General features: G+C 46.9%; 1 protein-coding gene across 3 annotated transcripts; it reads right to left on the reverse strand.

The window, feature by feature from the left end:
* Positions 1–3,549: 3,549 nt before the first annotated feature.
* On the reverse strand, positions 3,550–23,604 carry LOC142405200 (histone H2B 5-like). 3 transcript variants are annotated; one of them, XR_012774095.1, is made up of 3 exons: positions 23,363–23,604; positions 8,072–8,536; positions 3,550–7,736 (listed from the first exon to the last, which is right to left on the reverse strand). XR_012774095.1 is itself a non-coding variant. In XM_075492204.1 (2 exons), the coding sequence occupies exon 2, from the start codon at positions 8,507–8,509 to the stop codon at positions 8,129–8,131; it is 381 nt and encodes a 126-aa protein (XP_075348319.1). In that variant the 5' UTR covers positions 8,510–8,536; positions 23,257–23,604; the 3' UTR covers positions 3,550–8,128. The 3 variants fall into 3 exon arrangements, 2 of the variants coding, with proteins under 2 accessions (XP_075348319.1, XP_075348310.1); XM_075492204.1 differs by having other exon boundaries at positions 3,550–8,536; positions 23,257–23,604; XM_075492195.1 differs by having other exon boundaries at positions 3,550–8,536; positions 23,363–23,603.
* Positions 23,605–23,647: the final 43 nt, after the last annotated feature.

Here is a 23,647-nt window from a genome sequence, read left to right on the forward strand (position 1 = left end):
CCCACGGAGACAGCTTTTGTTAGCCAAGATCAGCTGCGGTGGGCGGTGTCTGGGTCCTCTCACCATAACGCCAGCTGCAAAAGGGGTAGGGGGATAAATTTGTGTTTTCTTACACTGCTCTCCCACTGAGTCTTCCACTTAAAGCTGCAGTTTGGGCCAGAGTGCAAGTCAGTGTGGGAGCAGTATGGGCTTAACGTGAGTTCACGTGGATGTGGCCATACAGATGTGGCATTGCAGGGAGTTTGTGAGAAGAGAGGGGAGGACGCTGCATCTCCAAAGTCAGCACTCAGATGTGACTTTTTAATCACCTTGATGACAGGAGGAAGTAGCTGTGGGATGAAAGCTCATCCCAACAAAGTAACCTCTCAATGAAAGCAACCGTTTACCAGCAGCCCCTGCCGTCGCAGGCTTCCCACTTTGCTAGAACTGAGCCATGCCTCAGAAAGCTTCCTGCAAGGGCAGGTTTTATTGAGATGGAGCTGTTCAATAGCCTGTTTCCATCAGTGCCCGCAAGACCAGGCTTCCGGGGAACCCTTGAATACTGCAGCACTCCAAAGAAACAGAAAGCCTACAAAAAGAAGATGGTAAATGGCAACAGGAGCCTCAAAATTCCTTCATTTTAGTGGAATTGGATGTGGTGCACTTATGTTCTCTCCTTTTGTTGGTCTTCCCAGACAGTCTCAGGTGGAGAGAGGAGACTGAGTGCCTATATGGACAGCACTCATGGCTCTCCTGCCTGTAGCTATGTTTTTCAGAGGCAGCCTGGTATTCAGTAGGACGTGTCCTAGCCTGTGGGGCAGGTTAGGTCAGAAGCATCTCCTGGTTTATTTAAAAAGTTGTGCTGGACACTTCCTCCAGTGTTGGCAAATATGGAGGTACTTTGCATAAAGAAAGCTCTCCCACACCTGCACAGGAGGAGGTTCAATGGGCAATAAATTGGAGAGGTGTGCAGAAGCTGGATGTACGCGAATAATCAATGAGAAGCCACAACGTAGCAAACTCAATGCAAGTCCCTATAGGAGGGTGACTCTATCACCTTATATGCAGGTGAATTTATTTTAAAGAAGTACTGATTTGACTCACTCATGTTCGTATTCTCGTACCCACGTACTCACCAGATGGGTGTATCCAAGCCGTCTGACCAGCATGCAGACACCACGATGTGCGTGTCCATCTTCACAATGACTTCGAGGATGAGGGATGGTGCCATCATGTCCTCATCAAATTTCCTGGGTTCCGCTTAGATTGGTGACTGTGTGCTGTCTCTGGATGTGCCTTTTTTACCCTTCAGTTGCTGGCAGCAGCTACACTGTCCATCCTGCTCCACCTCTGGGAGTTACCAGGACTCACTCCCTGCCCTTCGTTTCCCGACTGTGTCCCGAGCGGCTGCACGCGGTGTGTGCTGGCATCTTGGTGGGCTCCTCATCGAGGTCCCATCAGCACCTGCCACTCTTACAGCATTCACTTCTAGGCTCCTGCCTTTGGTCCCTTCTGGTGCCTCACACCCAGCCGTTGCCATTCCTTCCCCATTCTTAACCAATCTTCCCATTTCAATTACTATTACAATCTTCTTCTGTCTCTAGAACAGAGTTAAATCTGTAAGAATTTTTTTCTGAATGGTTTCTGTAAGAAATCCTGTAAGAGATTTTTTTAGTGGGGGGAATTAGCATTATGGACATTAAAAGGCAGGAAATGGTGTATAATTTTTTTTTTTAAATCGACTGCTTCAAGGGTGAAAATGAGAAATGTTTTTGAGAACAGCTTTCCTTTATATGAGAAAGCAGAAGCTCCATTCCTCTCTCTTTCTCACACCATCTGTGTTTATTAACTCTAACTATTTTAGAAACAAAACATCCCTTACGTCTTTCATGTAAGCCAGGCTAACACAGTCCACATAACCATCAAGGCAAATGTAAGAGCCATGTAGGAAAGGAAGATAAAAAGCTTTCTTTTATGCTTTCTTCTAAGCGTCAGAGGCCTAAGAAAACTGCCTGAAACCCTCCACAGTTCATGGGTAGTACAAGGCAGACATTGCATTAATTTATGCAGACAACCTGGATCGGCCCTTTGGTGCATCCAACCCAAAATCTTGTTTCCAACAGTGGCCATGAGAGAATAGGCAAGGAAGACTGTAGGAATAGGGCAGACACATATAGTAACGTCCTCCTCCTATTCTCCCAGCCTTTAATAACTTTCAACATAGTTTATATGTGTTTAGCAACTCTCAATGGATTTCTCTTCCATTAATTTGTTCTTGAACCAAACTGTAACATCTCCAACATCCATTGGCAAAGGGCTCAATAGGTGGACTGCTTGTTGCATGAAGTACTGCTCCTTTTTACTTATTTTAAACCTCGTTCTCTCATAGTTTCTTTTGATGCTCCTGAGTTCTTGTATCTGGTCCCACCAACAGCCTTAGCCATGTGGCACCTGAGTCCAGCTAATGGTCTTTGAATAACCAGTCAGTAATAACTAAACAATAACTGAATAACTAAAAAAAAAAAATTAGTTATCTCCCAACATCCTGAAGGAGCGTGACCATAGGTCATACTCTACCTTTTGTAACCTGGTTTGGGTGGGTCTTCCCGAGGCCGAGGTGTCAGCTCTGTTAGGAAAGTGCATTGTGCATGCTGCTCTGCAAAGGGGTATCAAAATGGAAATCAGCATTAGAAGTACCATAATTTATTTCTTTGGAAAGAAATACTTCAGATCAGTTAGTTATAAGGGTTTTTTTTCTCCAAATACTGCTTTTCCCCAATTATGTTAAGCTTATGAGTCTGTCTTTAAAGAGACTCTAAACCTTTTTAGCTCTGATTTCTGTTATATGCCGTACCTGAAGCCTTAGCTTGTTTCTCCAGCACACAGCATCTAGCACGGCACATCCCACTCCAGTGAGCACATTATGATGCTGATGTCCAGCAGGTAAGTGTTTCACTTGAGTGTATTTACCAATCATTCTTTAAAAGGAAAGTGTCTTTCTTCCTGAGGTTTTCAGATGCTACATCTTATTCCATGTTTGTTACCTATAAACTTCTCACAGTCCAAGGAAAGAAGTTTCTAGTGGCAGCAATTGTTAATTCAGATAAACAGAAATTCTGAACGTGCATAAAGCACTTTTCCAGCCACAGAATCTCAAGGTGCTTCACTCTGTGCAAGTCAAAAGTGTTGCCCTTGGGGGGGGTTAAATGATGGGTGCCAGGCAGAGCACGCCCCAAGCAGGAGTGTGGCAAGGACAAGTTGCAGGCTCGGCTCTGCCCAGGGCAAGCTTGCTGGAAGCACTTGAAAACACACACATGCTCATGTTGCACCCACGTTTGGGGTGAGTGACACCCCTGCGAGGACTCACGGCAGCAGCCCGCGACACCCCCTCAGTGGTGGGGCCACTCTGGTTTTTGACTGACCCTCTGCCTGACCAGCCAGGCTCCATCTCTACTGGAAGGGTGGCTGCTCTCACCCTGGGCCCAGGGGAAATATGATGGAGAAAGAGAAATGTAGGGCTTGGGGGGGCCCCGGTGATACGGCAGAAGCAAAGACATCCTGACAACTGGGTCTCACCTGACCTTCAGCAGGTTGGCATTTACATTTTATTTATACATTTAACAGAAAACAGGTAATTAGCTGTAAGATAGGTCATAAACCAGCAGTAATATAACATAGATCATACTTGATGTAACACTGTCAGAAAAACTGTCCACATAAGCCCACAAATACCATGCATGGAGAGTAAGCATGAGAGATTGCTCCCCAAGTGCTGGTCCCGGGGAACTCCTGAAATTCTGGCAGCAAGTGATTTTTATGGTTTAGTTCACATTCTTCCTCTCCCTGTAAACAATTTGGTCTGGATGTAAACTGTCAGGAGATGCTATGATGGGACAAACGCTCAGGGTTGTGCAGAGGCCATGCCAAGCTTGACGCCAGGGGTGGCCGGGACTTGGGGCTACCTCCACATGGCTCCCTGTTGCCAGGGCAGAAGGGCACACAGCCACGTGGCTCCTCCGGGCAGGGCTCTTCAGCAGCCCCAGCTCAGGCATCCCTTCCTAGGACACGCAGCAGCGTCCAGGACAGGCGCTCATCCTCCACACTTGTTTTCACTCTCGTTTTCCCCATGCTTGACTAAAGACCTGTGTGTCCTGAGCGGGAGCAAACCTCCGTGCACATGGCCACTCAGTTCTTCTGTAGGTTGAGGTCTGCCGTGAAGGGCGGGTGGACTTTAAGCCCTTCAGGAGTAGATCTATAGCAGCTAAATTTATCTCTTAAATTGTACATGGAAAAAATAACTCAGTGCAGTGGCCTCCATGGGGTTACTATGAGGTTAATATCAAGGCTGTATTACTCTTTTTCAGCTTCCTTTTCCAACTTTCAATCTGCAGTTGATTTTTTTTTAATTGGCAAAACACAGGAATATCCCAGAGATGCTTCTGGGATTGCAGTAGGAATCGGGTAGGGGCAGTGGGGCTTGGTATATTATCCTCATTTCTAAAATGTTTTATCAGTTCCAGAGCTAAAAATACATATTTTTTAAAAGCACAGGTCCTGAGGTGCAGAACCCCTTTTCTGCAGCAAGTCCTCTTACCAGGGAACTGTGGAATATGCCACGCCTCAGTCGACTGAGTGGACAATCGATGCTTGAACTTTTGGTCCACTTCCCATTGCCTCTACTTTCGAGGCTCAGTCTAGCTCATCACAGTCAAAATAATTCCTGTTAAACTGCTGTGAGCGTGCGCCTGTACAGCAGCAGGCAGCTGTGGGAGGGACGCGCTGTTTGTCTGCTGAACAAGGAGCCTCCAACTGCTACGGTTTGGTGGCTGAGTGGGAGCAGAGTCCCTTTCCCTTGTGTAACACTTGAGTCCCCTGGGATCTGCAGAAATGGGATGCATCTGATTTCCAGCAGCAGGACTGTCAGAGAAACTGCTTGTGGGACACCGCAAGGGTAACACCCATAGTGGTGTATTTAAAAGCCACGTCTTTTCTGCTAACAGGACCGTTGCAGGAGATACACATTTCCTTTCTTCATTTCTCCTTTGACACTAAAGCCATTAATTTCCCAGCTGCTTTCTGCAGCAGTCCCAGCTTATGCCAGTCTTGCCTTCCCTGGATCAGCCCTTCTCTTGGCTGGCACGAGTGTCTGTATGACAGTGACAGATCAGAGCAGCCACCAGAACTGGGTTAAAATGAAGCTTGCAAGAAAATAAAAAAAAAAGGTTCATTTTAACCTGGATCAGTTCCTCAGTCCTGCGCTCCACATTGTCAGGGGCAAGTAAAAAAGTGATACCACGGGAGAGTGAAGAGCAAATGATGTGTGAAGCGACAGCCTAAACTATAAATGGATGGAGATGACCAGTCTCAGTCACCTAGCTTTAGACAATACAAAAATCCTCTTTAAGTCTTCAAGTGTTTTTATAGCCTCAAATCGCTGTTTCTCCTCTCTCTGAAACAATCTCCGAAAATGGAGAGTGGCAACAGCGGCAGAAGAAGATGAGACCAGTTCTGTGAGTATGTGTATGGGGCCAGCAGCTCTCATCCGAGCGCCCAGCCTCGTCCCCGGCTCCCCGAGCTGCCCAGGAGACCCTGGAGGGACAACGTCTCATTTTATTTTCCTGACTTCTTACAGCCTGCGGAGACTGGAGCAGGACTCTGCTCTGCTCGAAAGAGCGAAGATTTAGAGGCTGTGCCGGGTAATCCTGGGAGATGTGTGTCCTGCTTGAACTGGAGCGGGTTTATTCCACTCTGAATTCCTACCTTCAGGAGGACTCCCCAAGGGGATGAATTCTGAGCTGCAGCTCACAGGGACGGGAGGAGAAAGCTGCAGCGCTGCCAGCCAGCCCTTCACTCCCTATATTCCCCTTCTGCATCATCTGTTGTCCGATTTCTGGTGGGAGAGGGGCCAAGGACAGTGGCTCTAGGCCCACTGCAGGTACATTTTCATCTTTGGTATCTGATTTCGACTATTTGATTGGAAAACAAAAAGAAGTGCTAAGCTACCACCTCCAAAGTGTCCTGGCCAAGTGGTCCAGGCTACCAACACTAGCGAGTACAGGTACTGCTGCTGGGAGCTGCTTGTTGTGGGCGCTGACACCCGCGGACCCCCTTTAGCTCCTTCTGAAAGGTATCACTGGGAATGCCTGCTGCCATTACAGTATAAAACGTGGCTGGAGTGTGCTTATCACTGAGCAAAGTATGGGAGGAAAGCCCCTTTTCGGGTGTGGGGTGTTCAAACTCCAAGCTGCAGCAGGGGGATGGGAGCAGCCCACAAGCAGCTTGACCTTCGCTCTCGCACAGAGACCACGTGGGACCCCGTGCTGCTCCCGGGTTTCTGAAGTGCTCTTGGTTGAGCAGGTCTGCGCGGTCCTTTCCTCAGACCAACTGGCAAATGACTGCAACGCTTGTTATAAAAACAAGAAATAAGTGAAGCTTCTGGAGCTGCAGAGTCCTACAGCTCCAAAAGCAACATAAATATGTCAAGAGTTCGCATCACTCTCAAAGTGTAAAGAAACAGGGGAAAGTGAGAGATGTACTGCAAGGTCCTTATTTTGGGGTATCAATTTACCTTTTCATTAAAAACGAGGTCTTGGAGTTTGGGGAGAACCTGCAGTTAGTTCTGGATCCTGTGTCTTTGCTGCCCTTTTTATTTACAGAATACACTGCAGAAAGCAGTTGTTATTTTAAAGACATGAATATTTTTTATCTGAGTGCTACTGCCTACTGGAGATTTTGGTATTTTTTTAAGATGTTGGCTAATTTTGTGTTTTGAGTAGGAAGCTTCAGCTTCACACCAATTCTACACATGCTCTTCTTCTGCTATACAGCAGTTTGGGCAAGATAAACCTGCAACCAAGACATCCCTCCACTAACCTCTATGGCTTTTATCAGGGTTTTATTATTGCTCACCTTACTGTGGACTTTGAGAAGACGTGGGGAGTATCTGAAGTAGTTTAAAATTATTTAATCTTTAAAATATCACTGGGATGCAGGCAAGTGTCCCTATATATCCACCCAGCCCCAGTTTTTGATTTTGCTTTCTAACCGGTGAATGAAGCAGGGAAGGCAGGGCCAGGTGAGCTGCCCGCAGCGATCTCTGCAGGGAGCCTGCCTCTCCCCTGGACTGTGCTAACCACCCCCGCTCCCGCTCCGGATGCCTTCCCAAATCCTCAGTCCCCTCCCAACACCTCTGTGCTGTTTGTCCTGCACCACCCCAGCGCTCGCAGGAGAGGGGACCGCCTTGGGCATCCCCCGTCTCGCCCACGCGCACAGTGGAAGGGAGCGCCCAGGCAGTGTCGAGGGAGGAAAAGTCTCTGAAAAGCAGCGGAATTAGCAATGGCTTGCACATCAAAGCAAGTCCTAAAGCAGGCAAAGCAGCAGCTGGGGAAGGGAGCGACCCAGCCCCGACAACCCCCCTTGTCTGTCCATCCACCTCGGCACAAGGTGGGAGGCAGCGGGCAGCTCCAGCACCGGCACCCTCAGCCTGCTTGATGGCTCATCCATCAGGAGCGACGAGGAGGAACAGTGCTTGGTATCATCCCGGGCATCTGCCTGCCTGCCAGGCTCGCTCTTTAGAACAGGCTGTCAAGCACAGATAGCTGTTGAATCAATACAGACTTTATTCTACAGCCCGTGCCTGGTAGCTGTCGATGCCGCTTCTGCCAGCACGGGGTGGGCTCTGCCGCTGTACACCAGGACGGATCAGGCTACAAGGGAGAGGATACCAGTGCCGAGTCCTCGATGCCCATCTCGGATGACTGTGAGAAAGCAGCCAAACAGGAAGACTTCAGAGAGTGTGTCTCTGTGTTGCCACTGCCAGTCTCCCCCGCCAGCGCCAAACATGCATGTTTGCCAAGCACAGAGGAGAGTTTGGATATACTGCAGTCGGTCAGTCCTTCGGATGAGATGTGAAAGCAGAGGCCTCCTCCACCAGCCCCGCAGAACCCGTCGCACGTCCCGAACAGACTATGAAAATCAGCCGACATCCAGATCACCGTCTCCTCTTCCACCAGACAGCTTCTCACGCCCATCCCAAGGCTGTAAATTGCTGTGGATAATAGCTGTGACGTTTATCCGGACCGTGGCTGCCTACCTGTGCTTGCGTGGAGGGTCCGGTGCTTGATGGTCCCGTTGGAGACGTGGCATCCAGCTACTTGGAGCTCGTGTACTTGGTGACGGCCTTGGTGCCCTCTGAGACGGCGTGCTTGGCCAGCTCTCCCGGGAGCAGCAGGCGCACGGCCGTCTGAATCTCCCGGGAGGTGATGGTGGAGCGCTTGTTGTAATGGGCCAGGCGGGAGGCTTCTCCAGCGATGCGCTCAAAGATGTCATTGACGAAGGAGTTCATGATGCCCATGGCCTTGGAGGAGATGCCGGTGTCGGGGTGGACCTGCTTCAGCACCTTGTAGACGTAGATGGAGTAGCTTTCTTTCCTGCTCTTGTGTCGCTTCTTATCACCCTTCTTCTGGGTCTTCGTCACAGCTTTCTTGGAGCCCTTTTTGGGGGCAGAGGTGGACTTTGCTGGCTCCGGCATCCTGAGAGCTTTCTCTGGGTCTTGGAGCTGCTTGGAAAGAACACCAAAAAATCAAATTCTTTTTTATTCTTCTACAGTATAGGTTTACTGAAAGATAAGAGTCTGAGTCACAGACAAGGGACATCTCTGAATCTGAGACGAACACCCCACGACCCCGTGCAAGCATTTTTGAACTGCCAGTGAGAACTGCTCTGGTTTGTGTATGGTTTTTTTTGTTGTTTTCTGTTTAAATCCCCGTAACACCGGCCTTGTAAACATTGCTGAACCCAGGCCTATTTGGCATCTACTTAGTAACTATGGGCTGAGGGTGAACATATTTCTGAGAAGAACATTGCCGTTCCAAAGAAAACACTAACTGCAGCACGGATTAAATGAAATCTTTCTGGAATGGGCTGGAGACTGTTGCAAGATATCACTGAAGCCACCTTTATATAAGACTGGTCAAAATGACTTTATATGGTTATTTCAATCTCCAATAGACCATTTGTTTTTTGCATGTAGGTTGAATTTTATTTTGAGAGTGCTTGAATTTCTGTGGCTACTGTTTTACACCATGTATTCCAGTGGAACAAAAAAATTATATAGTTTTAAGCTAGCTAGCTAGCTGAGCTACTGGAATCTCTCCCTATTCACGTTAGCTAGCAAAAATACCAGGGAGTAGAAAAGCTCAGAGGAGGTGGCAGGCATCACCTGACAGAGAAACAGGAATGTGGATAGGAGGCAAAAATCAAAGTGCTTTTGGGCTACGTGTCAATGGAGAGAAGCTACATGGACTTAAATTGTTTCCTGCCATTTGGTGCTTTTTGCTTTCGGGAGAGCAGGCCTCCGCTGGGCACTTTACATCAAAGATGCCTGATCCTCTCTCCGAGTCTTTCTTCGTTAGGCCACAACCTGCAGAGCCCTGACCTGCAGCTGACTGCTGTCATCCAGAAGTGCCGTAACAAAAAGATAGTATGTAAACCCGTCATAAAACTGGGTGCCTCCTCTACACTACGAATTTACACGTGTTTTACTACGTGCATCAAGGGAATAACTGCTGTAACTGTGAACAGTTTTGTGTTTCAGAGGACACTTTGAGTGCTGCCTTGAAAGACAAGGCTTCTCCAGGCTGTGCTGGAAGACCAGCTTTCAGCATCACCCCAGGGCTTGGGCTTTTACTGCTCTGCACCTCCTTTGAAGATGACCTATGAATTACAGCCTGTTGGCCAATAGAGACTGGAAGAGAAGAAAGAGCTTCGGGGCTGATGGCACATGGGAAAATGGATAGAAGTAAACAGGAGAGAGAAATCTTGGTTGTAACATATGGTCTGCAGACACAGAGCATCAGAGAGGGACCTAAATGGTGCCTGTGCCAAAGGGACGGCGGCATGCTCAGCCCTGCCTCTCCTCCTTTGGAAGGAATGAGATGCCACCTGGTTTCTCCACTATTGTCCACATCTGCAATCAAAGCCAGACACAGCAGCTGTCTTGCAACCAAGTCTTTGAAAAGTTCCTGGTTGCACCTTGTGGGAGCAGACGCCTTCCATGCCGACGCTGGATTTACATGCCCACGTCTCGGTGGATACCAGCTCCTGCTTCCAAACTGTGCAAGAAACCTCCACAGCTCCAAACCCTTGGTACGTGAGGTGCTGCCTTCCACCTGCAGCAAGCACCAAGGCTGCTGCCGGCTGCTTTACCCTATGAAGCACCAAGGCTGGGCTCCAGTGGCCGCATGGTCTGGCAGGTGATGGGCAAAGGGCAACGCCGAGCATTTCAAGTGGGGGTACGCCCAGCTGCAAGGGCAGGCTGGCACTGCTCGGGATGCTAGGGAGGCAACGTCTCCACCACAGCCCTCCAAAATGCCTGCCTGGCTAGAAGTGAAAGTTGGCACCAATGTCCTTGGCACTGAATTTTTGCTCAAGCAAAGCAATTTCTTTCTTGCCATTAATGGGACTTTTGCCTCTGTGAGGCCTGAGAGGCCTGTTCAAGTTTTCTTTGCTTCACCTTGCAAAAAGAAAAATTTTGTCAGTCCAAAATGGGATATTGTCTAACTACGTGGAAAAGGCCAGCGTACAGGAAAACTTCATGTAACAGGCTGCAAGCACACCACTAACTCCTCCCTGCACCAGAACCTCAACCTGCTCACGACTAAAGCATACAAATATCTTAAAAAACCACCAAAACTGGGTAAATACATATAAATCCCTCTCAAATCCCTGGAATAACTAGCAATCTAACATCAGGTATGGAGGATAGGAAGAAAAAGAAAAAGAAAGAAACAAATGTATTGAAAGTTGACGCTTTCTTCTAGTTGGCTTTGGTTTCTGAACATTAATATCTTTTCCTAGTTTCAGGAAACCTGTAGTTGTAACGTACACCACCTGGCAATCATAAACTGACATAGTTTGCTGACCCTTTGAAGTTACAGTTAAAGCAGTTTCATAGAAAGAGGAAGGGGATGGGCCCATTGTGAGAGTAGTTCTCCTTCAGGTGAACTCACCCCCTGGCAAAGCTTCAGGGCCCAGTGAGCTGATCTAGATGGAAAATTCTTCCCAGTAGAGGCATTTGGAAGGGCAGGTGCTGGACTGCCCTGAAAGTCCTGGACACCCTTCAAAACTCTGACATCTGCCCCCTTAAACACCACATTTTCTTCCTCTGGTGAAACCATGATTTTTCTTCCTTTCTTCCTCCACTTGGGAAGCAATATTGGGAAAAGAAATCCTGTACCGCTCTTGTTTGCAGACTCAAAAATATGTCTTTTCAATGGAAGGGCATTTTTCCAAGAGAAGAAATAACTGTGCACTTTCTTCTTTTTCTCATGCGCTAATTTCCTGACTGAAAAACACCAGAACTGAAAAATGTAAATGACTATTTCTCAGGCTTTTAAAAAAGTGTTTCCTTCTAAAATATGTATTAATTGTTAAGTGCACTCATACTGCGGCTTTTAGAAAATGAATACAGCACCCAACAGGCACCAGAGTGATTTCCTATGTCTCCAGAAAAGGTCACACCTACAGGACATGTCCCTCCATTTGACCGGCTAATGCTCTCCGGTAGTGCAGCCAGGATCTCGCTCTTCTCCCATGTACGGCTGCGATGAGGGAAGCAATGATGCAAAAGTTCAGAGACTGGCACAAAAACTTTGGTGTCCTTGCTTCCCTCCACCCATTTCTTTGCAGCCTACTATGTAACAGGTAAATAACACCTTCTTTGGGAACAGGTTGCCTTCCTTCCAGTTTGTTTGGGCAGTGCCTAGCACAAAGAGCCTGACTGCGTTTGCCAGGTTCTAAATAAATAATGTTAATAATGGCCAACATCTCACCAACCCTTCTGTCAACAGAGTAATGCACTCCACAGGCAGGCGCTGCTCTGGTATGAAGATAAAGTAGTGGGATTATTCTCAAAGTGCCCATGTGGAGAGTTTGTTGAGAGAAAACTAGGTGACCTTTAAAAAATGGGTGGGTTTGGATCAAAATACCTCCATTTTGTTCTTTTTCCTTTAAATACAGGAGAAAACTGGAAGAGGTTAATAATTATTAGGTTTTGAGTTTGGAAGTGTTGCCATCGTGACTGACTCCTCTGCTGTGAGGGTGACTGAGCACTGGCACAGGTTGCTCAGAGAAGTTGCAGGGTCTCCATCCTTGGAGATACTCAAAACCCAACTGGACACAGCCCTGAGCAACCCGCAGAGGCCGACCCTGCTCTGAGCATGGACCGGACTAGAGGTCTCCAGGGGCACCTCCAGCCTCAGCCATTCTGCGACTCTTGGAGACTGAAGCTGGGTACGTCTTGCCTAGAACACGCTTTATGAGCTGCGTTCCCCTGATGGACACTTCCAGACAATTCCCATGGGATACTGCAGCCAGAGACTCCCACAAGGACCCCTAAGGAGGGGAGATGGTGCTCATCTCCAGGTCCAAGCCACCCAGGTCCCTGGGACACAGGGTACGGGCATGCAAGAGGAGGCTCTCTGAAGCATCATGGTTTCAGGTTTTTGAAGAAAATCTTTGGGCACATTTTTTTCTTTACAGCTTTGTATGCTCTGAGTCAATCAGTTATCAGTGCCGGCATTTTTTTCCTTCCTCAGAGAACCAACAACAAAACCAACCACAGCATTTTTTCTTGCCAGCTCCAAGCAGCAGCCTGCCTGCTGCTAGAAACCAGAGCATTGCGCAGTGACAGATACATCTTCCTTTGTGTTGACACCCCTTTCTTCAGCATCATTAAAAGGAAAATGAACTGAAAACATATTCAAAGATACAAATCACCGCAGCCTCTCAGATCTGAGATGGAAGAGGAACCCTGCTGAGAAATCCCACGTGAAGCCTGATGCTGTCTCTGTTTTCCCTAGGCCTGATATATTGATGGAGAGAGAGACAGCCAGGGAAGCTCCCGCAACATTTTTGTTCCGTTTTGGCCTTGCTGCTGAGTCTGTAGCACCAGTGCCAAGTTGGTGCCAGCGGTGTGCATGGGTGACCACGGGTGGACTATTAGCTGGCCTCTTGGACCCCTCCTCATGCAGGGGTGGAAACAGGACTTGGATTTTTCCTTCTTTTTCCTATTAAATGCTGTCCTTGCTGTGATGAGCTCTGTGGCATCCACTGTAAATCCCCATGCCACCAGGCTGCTCCCTTGCTATAATTTCCTAATCAACCATAAAAGTTACATTTCTAGAATCGGCACTTTGTTCTTAGGAGGTTTTGGTGAAAAATTAAACATTTGTAAGAAAAACTCAAGCTCTCATCTTTTGGACATCTGATATTTGCTAATCTTCTGATGATCTATTTTAATCCTTGCTAGAGTAGATGAGAGCCAACGGGCACTTGCTGTTTACCCCTTAAATAGGAATGTCCTGTTAGTTCTGTCCAATTATTGTCCGTTTCCTTAGTTTCTTTTGCTGCATAAAATAAAGAAAACTTGGCTTTAATCCCACATGTCAAGAAACGTAAAGTCAAATTAGTTGCTGCTTTTTGTATTACTCTCTCTGAAACACAAAGAAGGGCAACAAATTAGGGAATGTTTCCACCAAAAGGAGAAGGCTTTCTAATGGCTTCATCTGCTCCAAAATGCTTGTAAGAGCACAGACAGCAGACCTGGTAAACACAGTTTACAAATTACCAGGTGTCAGCAAATGACTGTTGTTGGAACAGTGTATTTCTGCAGACTGCGAATCCCCTCCCTTTTATAATGTACAGCGATCTACCTGGAAGTTATTAAACAAGAATTTGCGCATCCAACGGGTGCCATTGAATAGTAATAACTCAGAAAACAAGCAGATATTTTATGGTTATTTGGTAGCAAGCTCTGCCTTAGGTAGCGAAGCAGACCAGAAGCACGATGAGTCACCGTGAGACATCGGTGATGCTGTCTCATGTGCAAAAACCGATAGTCACATTTTGGACTGGAAAGAATTTTTCTCTCGTTATGTTGTCTAGCATGTGATGATGAGGTAATATTTGCTTTCTTCTAAAGTAACGAGAAGGAGAATTTCCTAGAATAAGGTAAACTAGTCTGAAATGCCTGATTTATTCCACTGGTGGAGGGGCGCAGAGATCAGTTTTGGGATCCCAGGTCTCCTCCCAGGTAATCCAGTATCAATAATAAGGCCCCATTCCCAATCCCACATGCTCTGCTGGATTTTATATGATTGCTCCTGTAAAGTTATCATTTAAATGGCTAACTTTTAACCTTGGATACACACATGCAATTCTTCTAGTGAAGAGATTCATGCTTGCATATTGGATCATGAAAATATGTTAAAACTGAAGATGCCCCCTCCTCCTTAAAACAGAAAGAAATACTACAAACTCACTCCCTGACAGAGATGCACTGTATTCAAAATGATCTTTAGATTTCTTTAGAAGAAATACAAGCAGAACAGAACACTGAGATACACTGGCGTCCTAGCTCTTTGGCTGATCCTTATCATTCCTTGCATTAACACATTGCCTGGGAGTTCACTACAGGATACTCCCTACAGTAATCTTTTCTTTTCTCTTCTTTTCTTTTCCAGCATTTCCATTTATGATTTTAGAAAACACATTTTTAATCACTAGCAACAGCTGTAATTTCTTGTGCTACTTCTGCCCATGCTGCAAATACTTCTCAGGGTTGTGGGGTATCAATCAGAGATGCTTACGTACAAAGTAAGGAGCAGGACGCTAGATCAGAGCTCTCTGTAGAGAAGATACCTTGAATTTTTAAAGAAAAGAAAATCTTATCCATGAGTCAAGCAGAGCAACAGAGAAGCACAGTGCTGCAAGAAGAATGATTGTCAGGAGGCTAAATACTGCTGTTCTTACTCTGATTAAAGGAGTGCCTGAAGTCAATGGGGGTTTAACCTGGGTCTGAAACCACAAATACGATGTTTAGAGATGCTTAGCACCAGCAGCCGACATTGATTTCCACTAGAATCCAGGAGGCTCAGTACTTTATAAAAATCAGACTCCATGTTTTAGCGGGGGTTTGTTACTGTGAATAAATAACTGAGTACTTAAAGAAGCTTTAGGATGACTTTTATCTGCTCTTTGTAAGAGCACTCATTAGCTACCTGCTTTGGAATCTCTGTGATCTACATGCTTGACCAACAGGACCTAATAAATGCAAAGAGGAGAAATGATGTTTTCTGTAGATCAATACCCGTTAAATGTTTAAGAGAGTATGCTCAGTACCAGCATCTGCTACAATTACACTCCAGTCAGCTTTCCCAGAGTGCCAGGGTTGAAGAGAAACATGTATTATCCCAACCACCCTCGGAAAGCCCTCAGTACTAACACAGTCCAACAGAGAACACAACCAGGCTCACTCCCTTCCTGGGGTTTTATCAATAAGTCAAAACCTTAACACAATATAAACTTCAGCACAAGCTTCCTCTCCGAGTTTCACAGTCGTCAGGATTTGCTTCATTTGCCACGAATCCTTTCTATAAGCAACAGGCTTCTGTTCCCTTCATATCCCACTTCAACTCAATGGGACCCGCTGGGGGTCAACCTGTCAGCGGCAACTCTGCATCTGGCGCAGGGTTTAGCTCCTGTCCTTGGACTAATTCAGTAAAGTTGCTCCAAGGCAGGGAGAGGTCAGAGCCTGCTAACCACTTATATCCAGCTGACCTGGAGCAATGCTGCTGGGCAGGAGAAGCAAGCAAGGCATCGCAGCAGCTCAGCTACTCGGCAGCATTGCAAGCTGTACAAATCTTTTCGGCAATTTGCAAAGTACAGATGATGGGAAATGGGTGTGAGAACAAAAATCACAGGTGGCTGGGGTCTGTAATACTAACGACCCATTACACATCAGAAAGGTGTTGTACTTATTCCATGACATCCTATGCTACTGAAAATAAAAAGCATAGATTCCAAATAAATTGCTCTAATAAATTTGCCTAACAAAAATGAAAAAAAAAATGAAAATCGCTTGACCTTTGACCTCATGATTTCAGTTTCTCTGGAAAAGCAGACCATATACTTACTTAGTCTGCTGTATCTAAATAACTCTTTCTACAATGGAGCCATGGTGTCTAAGCTAGTAATGACAATAAGCCTAAAGAACTGCTATGGCATTTAAGCAAACTCTTTTCATGGATTTTACAGAGTAATGGAGAATTATCAAAATTCTAGACTATTTTCATCAGTGCTGAAAAAGGCATCCATTAAAAATGTACTAATTCAGCCCTGGCCAAAAACATGAAAAGCTACAGCCCAAGACCTGCAGGCCATAAGGGGAAAGTGGGTGGGAGAGGGAGAAGAAGCAGCCCCAGGAGATGAGAGCTGCTGCTGAGTTGAGGCAGGAGTTACGTGGGAACCAGCGCAGACACGTGTGGCACCTCTTCCTCCCACACGCTCCATCCCCGGGTTTCAGTGGGGTTCTGTGACCTTTTCCAGTGCTACAGATAATTTGTGTAGCAAAAAGAAACAAAAGCAGGCATTGTACTCCAAAATGTTTACTCTGGCCATACCACGTTGACTAGGAATAATACATATGGATAGAAAACCATGACGGAGTGGAAAGCTCTATTTCCAAATTAGACTGGAGATCAGACCAAGGTCATTAAGGCTTTTAAGAGTGATGTGATGGGTACATCACAACGTAAGTATTACCATGACCTCAACGACAGGGGTGAAACAAGCCCAGAAAAACTTTTTAACAACCTTCCTGCCATGTATATGGGTCTAATGCACGTATGCTTAACAGACGCGGGCAGTGAGCAGCACCAGCTCTCCTCCTACATGCGGAGAAAGAGCCAGGCACGGGGATGATGTGTGCAGCTGTAATCAATCATGACTGACATTCCTCCTAAATAGAGTCCTTAACTTCAATCATCGTTTCCCAGTTACATTACCCACATTTAAGCAAGTCCTGAAAATGATTAAAAAAAATTAGTGGAAAGCATGCAATTAATGAAAAAGTCAGGAATATGTGAAAGCTGCTTTATCACGGCTGTAAAGCATGGGTGCCTGGGAACACGAGGTGTAAATGCAGGAGCTGTGGGTACCACACAGGTACATCCAGAAGGACTGCATGCCATGCCACAAGCTAAGGGGCAGCGAGTGGCACAGAGTCAGATTTCATTGCTACAGGATACTGAAAATATTGTAATGTGCGTATTAATAATTAATTTGGGACGGTGATAGCAATTTTACTGTAAAATGAAGATGCGTGACTATTACTGGAGCCTGCAGGGAAACAAAGATAAATGTCCTTCCCCAGATCTCACATCATCCAATAACCGGATCGGGAATACAATCCAGGACTGCTGACACCTTTCTCTGCTGCAGCCACTAGATCACATTACCACAGGCGGAGAGTCCTCTGAGCATTAGAGGTCATCTTCTGTACGAAGCAGGAAAATGGAGAGCCTATTAGATGGAAGGAGAGGAGAAAAGCATGGCTGGAACAGCACGGCAAAGCTCCACCGAAGAGGGGAGCTGGCTACTCTCCAGAAATAGATAGGGGTGAGCACTAAGGACACAAGAGTTATTGAAGGTAAAAGGAAACTCTGGCACAAGAACTGACAATAAACCGTTTTAAAATGTTCATCGCTAAATTTACGCCGGAGATGAGAAGAAGGAACCTCACTTCCATCCTTACTTGGAAGTGGGAGGATGAGGGCAACAGAGGAGAGGAGAAAGATGAAGAAACCCCTACCTTCCATAGTTCAAAGACAAAACTTGTTTGTTGTTTTTTTTTTTAAAAAAGATTTCTAGGATATGGCTCTTGCAATAGCAAGTAACTGCTCTACATTAACCAGACAATGTCTTTCTGTTCAATGTTGCTGTGCTACTGAGAATTATCAAAATGCACAGAGGTCCTTCACTTTGCACTTCTCTTTCCTTTATTCTTTTCTTTATCGTTCCTTCCTTCTTTCTCTCACACCCACTACAAGAGCCAGGAGGTTCAAAGCCCCAGCAGGTTTGCTGCCACTTGGTCCCGTCCAACATGTGATATTTGTACAGAGACTAACACATTACTTTGAACAGCCACGGGGTTGAAAAGTTTGCAGTTCTCCAGAAACATTGAAAAAAATGGCTTTCAGGCTGGTTAGCCCATGCCCAAATTCCATGTCGTACAAATTGCCTGTGAATGGTGTTTTAATTTAGCTCTAATTTGTGATAGCATCATTATCACATGGACTTAGCGTGCTAGTCACTATACTGATACAAGCTAAAAAAGGCCATCTCCCTTCCAGAGAAATCAAAGCATAATTAGGGATACATCAATATTTACGTCAGGCAGGGGTGCAAAGAGCTCTCTGCTGAAGACTCGGTTGCAACCACTAGACCAGCAGTGAGGAAAATGGAGGCTGCTGGACAAAATGACAGCCCCCAAATGCCAGCGGTCCTGGCTGGTCAGTAGCAATTAGAACAACTAAATGTAAGGCTTGCTTTTCAAAACACAGAAGGGTTTTCAAAGGCAGCAGGTTTAAAATGCCAGTGGAGTGCCACATTATCTGTACCATACTGTTATTTTTAACCATCTGTGGCTCCCTCCTCCTACACTCACTTTCCTCCTGAGGCTTCCACACCTTTAGCTTCCCCACTTCATTATCGTCTCTGCTTCAGGAAGCACATCTTTGCGGGTGACTCCTGAGTCCTTATCTTGAGTTGTGCCCCAGTTATCAGGCAGGCGCAATCGATAAGAAGGACAATCGGAGCTGGGCTGAGGACCCACAGTGCAGGAGAGAAGAGAACATGGGATTAATTCTGGCGAGGGAGAAAGAGGAAGGTGTGACAGGAACAGCGAGACAGCTGCAGCATCCATATATTCAGGGCAGAGCTGCTGTATCTGCAATGCATTTTAAGGCTTATACACATCAAGAATGGAAATAACCCATATTCATACTGGATACGGTCAGACAGCTCATTCCTGATGGGATGCTCCCTGCCTCCTGTCTTGGAGCACCCCACTTGTTACTCAATCATTTTCCAGGTCCCACAGAGGACCCAAAGAGGACTTCTCCCTTTCTGTCAACACGGCAGCAGCTTCCCTACCCTTCCTTCACCCACGTTTGTCAGCGGTTCACTTCAGTTCTTTTGGTTTTCCCTTTTCCTTCCCATTCCTTGATTCTGCCTGCCCTTGTGATAGAGAAATGCTTTCCCTGGCCCTCTTTCACACGAAGACTTCTCTTTAAGTGCTGAGCTCCAGAGCGGTCTCAGCTCTTCCTTCCCCTCTGCCCTCCCTGTACCTCATTTCAAGAATTTCTTCTGCAAATATGTCACATGCTTTTCTGCTCTCACTTTCCAGGGTAACTCATGTCCTCTTTGTAACTCCCAGTAACCTTCCTGGAGGTGCACTTTCAGTTCCTCCTACCCCGTCTTCCATCGCCTCCTGTGCACACTGTATTTATTATATTGCCACCTTTGTGTTTTGTTCCCATTCCTATCTTCCTGTCTTCTTTCATGTAGTATTCTCTGCTTGACAAATACCAGTCTACTACATACAAGCTCTCTCCTCATAAGACACAGGGTCACACAGGTTATACAAACCGGTTATAAGGAGAGATTTTATGTGCCCAAAAGCACGTCCATTTTTCCTGACTCTGTCTGTTGGCCTAATATAAACATTGCCTCTGCTGACAAAACTTTGCCCTCTTAAATCCTTGATCGTGGTAGCTACAAGCCCACAGTTTCTTCCTCAGCCCACACCCCCTGCAATGATTACCTGGGGGATGGTCCTCTACCTTCAGCTGATGCATCTCAACTCTCCAGGAGGCACATCTCATGTCAGAGATGAGTCCTCTGCAAACGGAAACTCTCTCTTCCCTGATCCTGGGGTAAACGCCAGTTTTTGACAAGTAACACAGAAAACCTTATTGCAATGGACCACCTGTGTATTTTCACCAAATTCAGAAAGAAAACCCCTACTCTATAAGAAGTTTCAAGGCTAGTTTGAAAGATAAACAATCCTCCCTGACAGATCGTATCTTCAAGAGGGTCGGTGAAATAATATGACAAGGGTGGTGATTAACTCTCACCACAAAGGAAAACGTTGAGTTGATGTAGGTGGCATATAAAATCCCCCACTCTCTTTATGAGTCAGGTAAGCTGCCAGAAAGCGGAGGTGGAAGCCGTGGGATGGAGCTGTTTTCATTCCAGCCAGTCAGTAGTATGCTTTTTGAAAGACAAAAAAAATAGTTTAATTATTAAATCAGATTTTTTTTTAAACTAAGAGTCTTATTTAAACAGCAAAATCTAGCATTTGCCCTTGATCCCCAATGATGCTGTTTGTAGTCAGTGATAGTCAAGGGGAAATATTATTAAACAACTCCACCCCCACCCCCTGAGGTTAACGTAGCATTTTTGGGTTATGCATCTATTCTTCCCTCTCCCACCCAATGCATATGATCCTGCAGTCACAGCTCTCTCCTCTCGCTCTGGCTCCAGAAAAAAAGGGACGCTAACAAGCTGAGATCCCAGCCTTGCCCCACACAGAGCCCTCTTCAGAGGCAGAGCTTAGCTATGACGAGGAGAAAAGCATTTCCCTCCCAATAGCTGCACAAAAGTGGCTTAACAAACGTATAAAACAAAACAATTGGCAACAAAGAAAAGCATTTTGTGGGGTCTTATTTTGGATCAGTCCAGGATTCAAGGGATCATTCAAACAGATGGTGGTGTCCCTTATCTACAATTATAGGCTTTTCATCACCAAAAATCAGAAATTTAGAGATGTGAAGAAAATGCCATTAGTTCCTTGGGTTCAGGGGGCTTACGGTCCTCCCCTGGTACCGTCAGCGGGAGCGCAATAACCGCTCTGTTCACAGTGCAGCCTGAGCGAGCTGCTTTCTCAAGTCCACTTCTGAATTTAGGAACATTTCCCACAAACTTAAGTCTTCAGTCTACCCAATACGTGTGTTTGAGGATGGGCAGGAGCAGCGTATTTCAGGTGCTGAGATAGGATCAGACCATCAACATGAGTCATTTCTTTGTTTCAGCTGGAGAACGGAAGATATGGAGTGGAGATATATATACACACACACATATATATATGTAAATGTAAGTCAGGAGAAAGGATGGAGGAGGACAATGACCAAAGGAACAGCATGGAGAAAAAAATGTCAAGAGGAAGGTAGAGTAAGGCAGTGAACTGAAGTGAGATGTCAGAAAGGAGACATCAAGCCAGGGTATAAAAACCGGGACAGAAGAAGAGAAATTAAAAGATGGAAGAAGGAGAGGATCTATGAAAGGGGACAAAAATGAGAGAAAAGGCGTGGAGTGGACAGAAAGCAGAGAGAAGGGGGAAGATAAAGGAACCAGTGCAACGTTTGGCAAGACAGAAATACTGAAGCATAAATAAGACACAGAGAAGAGAGATGTGGAGGGTCATAAGAAGAAAGAAAGACCTTGCACAGCAGAGAAGACGTGAAATAAGCAGTTGGAGAAAAAAAATCACCTGCCAGAACAGCACTTCTGAGAGTCACGGGTGAGAGGTGCTGCTGCCCCAACAAGGGACAGAGGCAAGCCCTGGGAAGTGACAGGCTAAACCCAAGGAGAACAAAGGACAGAAGACAAACGATACCCTTGTATTAGGCCTTTTGTCTAAAATAGAAATCATGAAGGTCATTAAAATTGCCACTTAGATCTTACATCTGAAACTTTAAAAAAACCTTTTTTTTCCCAATACAATCCGTCTTCTTCCTTCTTCTCTCCCAATGTTAGATTAAATTAATTACTGTACACTCCACAGTAATACCTCCCTGCCAGGGAAGAAAACCCCAGACACCATTACGCCTAAAGCAGACCTTGCTCTCTGGCTCCCTTTGCGTACGGAGGCTGCTGTAGAAATATTTTAGTAGACACAGCTAGATTTCCTGCAGCTCCAAAATTACCGTGATGGAGTTGGGTATCATTAGCAGGATGAGGAAAGAAAGAGGAAGCAAACAGGGGGGCATGCTCAGGGAAAAAGCTTTTTTGTTTTTATAATTAGGAAATCTTACCAGTATAGCGGGAAAAAATTGCTGCTGGTAAATAATCTGTCACTCCTTTGCAGATCGAATAATAGGAACAAAAGAGGAGGGTGTGGGAAGCACATTCATATTATCAGATTCTTTCTGTCATTAACGTGTTCAATGTAACAAAAACATAATCAGGAAAATAACACACTATGACAAAAATACTATGGAGGCTACAGAGTAAAACCCCAGGAAGATCAAACAGTGTTCCCAGGGTAACACCAGTCTGAGAAACCAGTGCTTTATTAGTAGTAACAGGAGCAACATATGGAGATGAATGAAACCGTGTTTGTAAATGTGATATGCAATTGCACACTCTTGCTTGGCTTTCCTTTTTCACAATCTGACTCAGCCTCCGCATGGCTCCACTCCCCCATCTTTTGATTCATAAATTCTTGATCTCAAAAAATAAAGAGTTACAAAGACAGCATGCGAAGGGCACGAGATGACGTGAAACACGAGGACGCTGGCGAGTGCAGAACGTGCCGTCAGCCACCAGCCTGCAAACGGACAAATCTGCCGGAGAAAAGCAGCGGAGCCAGGGTCACCCCCTCCAGGGGCTCGCCGGAGGATGCCGTGCAGCAAACCACGGCTTGTCTCCGTTGCGCTAGAGGCACGCGCTGAGGTAGACAAATCTATTACAAAATTGTATAACATTGCTTACGCTGCACGGCAGCCGCTGCGTTAGGCGGTCCCTGCATCGCCAAACCCAGGAGATGGAACATGAGAGGAATGAGAAATAAAAGGGTTTCTTATGACACATAGTCCCTGTATTTCTTAAGCTATGAAAAGAGATCAGGGTTAACAACACGCAGTGCAAAACACAACGAACAGTGCATGAGCAATGGTGTACAGCCCTATATGCTTACTAAATAATTAACAAGCACACACAGTGTTGACATAGAGGTGTCTATACACAGGAATGACCCCTTCCCTGCGGGCCTGGGTTCCCGAGCGTGCGTGTGGTGAGGCTGAAGACGGCCAGCCTAGCCCGTCGGCACGGCCGGCCCACTGCAGCCGTTGCCACAGAGCGGCCCAGAGCAGGTACCCCGGCCTGGACTGCAGCCCCAGCCCTGCCGCCGCCTGGCCCAGGCTCGGGCATGTGCTTCGCCTTCAGCCCCCGGTTAACCGGAGCGCAGGTAGCTCTGGCGATGCGATGCCTACGGTTGCAGCAAAGCACAGGCAAGGCTGCCGCCGCGCCTGTGTATTTGTCAAGCCCGGAGCACAAGGAAGCCCCGACCCTGCTGGGCTCAGGATCCGGCCACAATGCACGCCACCGCTACCCACACGCAGCATTACGGTAGAGGCTGTATAACAAATAGCATACTTAGACAGCGCAAGCCCCGCTGCGGACTATTCCGGTGTGCAATGCATATAGCGGAGGGCAGCACACACTGCACCATAAACAGCCAGCACAGTATGGAGGATCTTGCCTGCTAGGCGTCTGGACTCCTCCGCAGGCGAGCTCCAGGCGCCGGCGCGGCGCAGGGCAGGTGCACGCCGGGCGCGGCGGCGGCGGCGGGGCTGGGGGGCTGCTCGTTGCCGCTCCGCGCAGAGCCTGCGGACGCTGCGCCGGGCTGGACCGCGGGACCCGCCTCCGCCGCCGGCCGCGGGAGCTGGGACCGGGCTGCGGCCGGCGGGGCGCCTCGCTCTGCGCCGCCGCCGCCCTCCTGCGGGCCGGGCCGGGCCGGGCCGGGCCGGGCCGCGCCGCCCGTGCG

This window comes from Mycteria americana, chromosome 1, assembly GCF_035582795.1.
Source record: "Mycteria americana isolate JAX WOST 10 ecotype Jacksonville Zoo and Gardens chromosome 1, USCA_MyAme_1.0, whole genome shotgun sequence".
Taxonomy (NCBI): domain Eukaryota; kingdom Metazoa; phylum Chordata; class Aves; order Ciconiiformes; family Ciconiidae; genus Mycteria; species Mycteria americana.

Coding starts and splice junctions, on each gene's coding strand:
- LOC142405200 (XM_075492204.1), bottom strand. CDS start 8,509: ATGCCGGAGCCAGCAAAGTCCACCTCTGCCCCCAAAAAGGGCTCCAAG.